At 43.0% G+C, this 4,391-nt stretch overlaps 1 protein-coding gene across 3 annotated transcripts; it reads right to left on the bottom strand.

The window, feature by feature from the left end:
* Positions 1 to 432: 432 nt before the first annotated feature.
* c1d (C1D nuclear receptor corepressor) lies at positions 433 to 2,185 on the bottom strand. Of its 3 annotated transcripts, none has more exons than XM_037465669.2 (5): positions 2,050 to 2,185; positions 1,693 to 1,835; positions 1,447 to 1,513; positions 1,092 to 1,147; positions 433 to 1,011 (listed from the first exon to the last, which is right to left on the bottom strand). In XM_037465669.2, the coding sequence occupies exons 2-5, from the start codon at positions 1,828 to 1,830 to the stop codon at positions 832 to 834; spliced, it is 441 nt and encodes a 146-aa protein (XP_037321566.2). In that variant the 5' UTR covers positions 1,831 to 1,835; positions 2,050 to 2,185; the 3' UTR covers positions 433 to 831. The 3 variants fall into 3 exon arrangements, with proteins under 3 accessions (XP_037321566.2, XP_037321568.2, XP_037321567.2); XM_037465671.2 differs by having other exon boundaries at positions 2,032 to 2,109; XM_037465670.2 differs by lacking the exon at positions 2,050 to 2,185 and adding an exon at positions 1,945 to 2,048.
* Between the last annotated feature and the right edge of the window lie 2,206 nt (positions 2,186 to 4,391).

The raw sequence follows: 4,391 nt of genomic DNA, 5'->3' as shown, positions 1-4,391 counted from the left end.
GGGGGGGGGATCCATGGAAGGTCCACGAGGGGGAAAATCCATATTTTTTTAATATGCAGACAGGCCTTTAAAAGGTTAGAAACAACAACTCGGAAATAAGTAGTGTTTAAATATGGGGGGGGGGGGGCAGCTAAACAACATGTCACTTATTTGGACGACGCTAAAATTCCAGAGAGTTGTTTCCTGGGCCTGATTAGAGGGGGGGGGGGTGATCTCCAGAGGGAATTATAGCAGTGCGCCGTCTTTGGGTTTTGATGAGAGGAGCTCTGACACCGAGGGGGGGGGGGGGGGGCGCAGAGGCCTCTCTGCAATCAAAGGGTCACAAGTTCAAACAAATTGTTTCCATGACTTAAGGGACGCTGGTAGGATCCATAAGAGCTACTTCTCCTCCATATAAAGATGTATGAATGATTATAGAAAACAAAGGAAACATCAGGTTTGCAGAGTAGTTTTATGATGTTTAGTTTAAGTTTAAGTAAACACAAATACAGATTCATAGAATCGCTTTTAAGGACAAATTCCCATTCCTCATTCATCTGAAGGAAGAATCCAAAATATTGTATGAATACCCGATGAAGCGTTTCTCTGTGAAAACATTTGACAGAAGCTTGAGAGGATTTTCACCACATGGAAGTTTGTACATAAACGTTGACGCTCTGGTCGTAGATTATTCAAATCTGCAGGTCTGAAACACAAATGTTTTCACTGCGTCTCGGACACTGAAGTCGGTTCGTGGCCTCGAGAGCAGAAACATGTTTTGTTTTGTCCCCGAAAAAAAGAGGTTTAACAAAATATAAAAATGAATGTAAAAAGCAGAAAAATTGTTTTGCTTCAGCTCTGCTTGGGACGCTTGGACGGCGTCGCGCCCCCCGCCTTCTTCCTGGAGTCCCTCTGGTGCGGCTCGTAGAGCGCGCTCCGCAGGAAGCGGCCGGCGGCGCCCTTATCCAGACGGGCCGCCTTCTTCCTGTCCGTGATCTCCTTCACTTTGTTCATGTACGTCCTGATGCGCTCCTGGAGAACACAGGTCACCTTTACAGTAAACACCAGAATAAATCCTCCAGAACATTGTGATGCAGAGGAAACATACGCACCAATTCCTGTTTGATTGCATGTTCTCTGGGATTCACTCCGTGTGTGACCAGGTACACTGTAAACCACCAGGTAGGAAAACACGTCATTGAAAGAATGTTTGTATCTGTGCAGTCACTGAAACACAGACAAACGTTTTCTATTGTTGTGTGTGTGTGTGTGTGTATTTTTTGCCAATATATTCTCAAATAGAATTACATGTGCACAAACAAAATAAACCTGTTTGTGACCAGATACCCAAAGTTTACTTTCATACAAGAGAGAAGAGAGTCAATATAACACTACGCATGGCCACCTGACTTTAAGTTATAGTTACACAAATCCACAAATAACAGTATCACAGAGAAAGAGACTTACTCCAGAATAAAGAATTGAGGGTGTATGCAGACATCAGATCCAGCTTGGCTTGATCCAATGGGTCCAGCTGTCAATGAACCACATTCATTTAGAACCACTTTCACTAAATCATTACCACATTTTATAATTGAACAATCAGAGGTCAAATAAACTACGTGAAACCAAAGCATGTCATTATATGAAATAAACAGCCTAATATGTTGCCAATCTGCTTCTATCCAAAGCGACATGAAAGCAGGAGCCAACCTTCTGCAGCAGGTCGCTCCTGGGGACCGACATCAACTTGTCCAACATGGCTTTAACAGAAGACACCGACGAGTCGAAGCCTGTGAGCTGCTCCTCGATCTCATGGGGGAAATCCTCCGTTTTCATTTCCGCTGCCATTTTTTCTGTAAAGTAGTTTCACAATGCAGCGAAATACAAGCAAAGCTGTTAGCTAGGTAGCAAGTGCTAACGTTAGCTAGCACGCTGCTAACAGGACAACAGGCGGTCGTTTACCAGAAAAGAAGTGACACTGTATGTAAGTATCAAAAGCAGTTTAATGGAAACGGAATCAGACAGTATTTAACGTTGGAAATGTTTTACCCAAACACGGGGTTCTACCTTTTCGAACGCCACACGCTTGCGCCGACAGGAAGTGACGTCATTCTTCGTCGTCTTTTTCATTTAATGTCGATTGACGGAAAGATTTCGAGTGCATCGCCACAAGTTAATCTGCTGTGCGGACAAACAACACATAGTTTATCTAATCCCACAACAAGATTAATTAAATATAATGAATCAACAATACAAAAGAATATTAATAAATAAGAAATCTGAAAGGAAGTGACGTCAAAAGCAACACCGTTTTCTTCTTCTTCTTCCGCACTTTACTGCCACCTTCCGTTTGGAGGAGCAAATACGCAAAATAACCATCTATTCATAGCACGTGTTTGTGGTTTAATTAAAAAAATATCAACTACCAGTTTGTTCCGGTGTGACTTGTTTTGTAGTTTCTCCTCAGAGATGATGCGCTTTAAACATTAACGGTAGGAACTAGCATTGCTCCCGTAACGTTCTATGTGGAGATGTTCTCCATGGAGCCAAATCCAAGTCAAAAGGTTTGTTCATTTGAAAAAAAACGTGAACCTTAAAGTTTATGTTTTGTTGTTGAACATTGAAAAATACAACACTGTATTCAAAATAAAAATAATTGGACAAAAAATATTTTCGGGCTGAATATAGTTTTGTACGGTGGCCGAGAAGGTTCAGACAAATACAAAAGCAACAACACAACCGCAAACGCCACAACGCAACACGAACGCCGCAACGCAACGCGAAAGCGAAAACGGAAGTAGCTGCCCACGGGAGCGAGCGTATTTTGGAGGAACGCCCACGGGAGCGAGCGTATTTTGGAGGAACGGAGATGGAGGATGCCAGATCGTTTAAGAAGTAAGTGAAACATGATTCCTTACTTTAACTGTAGCCGCAAGGAATCATGTTTCACTTACTTCTTAAACGATCTGGCATCTTCCAGCTCCGGTGTTACGTGCCGACTGGTTTTTGAACCTACTGGTTTGGCTACGCGTGCGTGTTTGTTTTGCCCCGACAGAGGCAGATGTTGTCTGCCTCGGTCACCTGATCCGTCACACAGTCGCAAACATATTGCTGAAAATGTTCAAAATGCATCCCATATCCAATGCAGCGGTTATGATTGTATAAGTGAGCACTACATCACTGCTACGTATAAAGAAATAAATAAAAGAACATACGTTTATTAAAAGATCGCCACAACCTGGATTCGAACTCGCAGTCGAGCAAAATAGCAAAACTTTATAAGACGGCGGCGCTACGCCGTCGGCCAACCGAGCTGTCAAATGCCGCTACTGATTTCACTACTTATCATGAAATTGCAAATCGTCAGTGGCAAGAACATCTTTTGGTTCAGGGTGAGCCAAGACAACTGGTTTTTGGTGGCGTAGCGTGAAATACATAGTTCTGTCAGGTTTTCTAGCACATTGCCCAAGTAGGATTACTCTCTTAATAACATCTAAACGCGTAGCCAAACCAGTAGGTTCAAAAACCCAGTCGGCACGTAACAACGGAGCTGGAAGATGCCAGATTGTTTAAGAAGTAAGTGAAACATGATTCCTTGCGGCTACAGTTAAAGTAAGGAATCATGTTTCACTTACTTCTTAAACGATCTGGCATCCTCCAGCTCCGTTCCTCCAAAATACGCTCGCTCCCGTGGGCAGCTACTTCCGTTTTCGCTTTCGCGTTGCGTTGCGGCGTTCGTGTTGCGTTGTGGCATTTGCGGTTGTGATGTGGCTTTTGTATTTTCGTGTTGCGGCGTTCGTGTTGTGTTGTGGCATTTGCAGTTGTGATGTGCCTTTTGTATTTTGTGTTGTGGCGTTCGTGTTGCGTTGTGGCATTTGCGGTTGTGTTGTTGCTTTTGTATTTGTCTGAACCTTCTCGGCCACCGTAGTTTTGACTCAGTTTTATTATCTTTTTGAATTAAATATTTTTTTCATTTTTTACTTGTATTTATTTTTTGATATTCACAGATTCAAAACTTTTTTTGCGTTTGGATCTTTTTTTTCACATTCAGGCTTTTGGACCTGATGTGGCGCAGGGGGCGGGGCACCATTACTCTGAAGGTGGGGTTGAAGAGGGTGGAGGTGGTGGCGCAGGACGGCACCTTAAAGAAGTCCCTCACTGTACTACACCTAACAATAAAGACCAGAATGTTGACTAAAAGTCCACTCGGTCATTTGGAGATGGAGACTAAACACACGTCTTACATCAGTAGAGAAAGTCTGTATTTAAACATATCACTTTATTTGAAGTATTGGTTTATCTACATGCACGTTACACGACATCAAGATGTGATCAGCGATCTCTTGTAGAACTTCTGCAGGAGGTTTTGGTAATGATGGTTTCGTTTGCTCCTCATGGAGCCAACACCA

This window comes from Pungitius pungitius, chromosome 13 (genome assembly GCF_949316345.1).
Source record: "Pungitius pungitius chromosome 13, fPunPun2.1, whole genome shotgun sequence".
NCBI lineage: Eukaryota > Metazoa > Chordata > Actinopteri > Perciformes > Gasterosteidae > Pungitius > Pungitius pungitius.
Note: the sequence above shows the minus strand (reverse complement) of the source record. Positions and strands in the feature narration are given on the sequence as shown.

Excerpts from the sequence above, each read along its gene's own strand:
- c1d (XM_037465669.2), bottom strand. The coding sequence starts at position 1,830 with ATGGCAGCGGAAATGAAAACGGAGGATTTCCCCCATGAGATCGAGGAG. Across the intron at positions 1,514-1,692 it reads GGAGCGACCTGCTGCAGAAG|CTGGACCCATTGGATCAAGC; the intron begins GTTGGCTCCTGC and ends GTTCATTGACAG. Across the intron at positions 1,012-1,091 it reads ATGCAATCAAACAGGAATTG|GAGCGCATCAGGACGTACAT; the intron begins GTGCGTATGTTT and ends TGTGTTCTCCAG.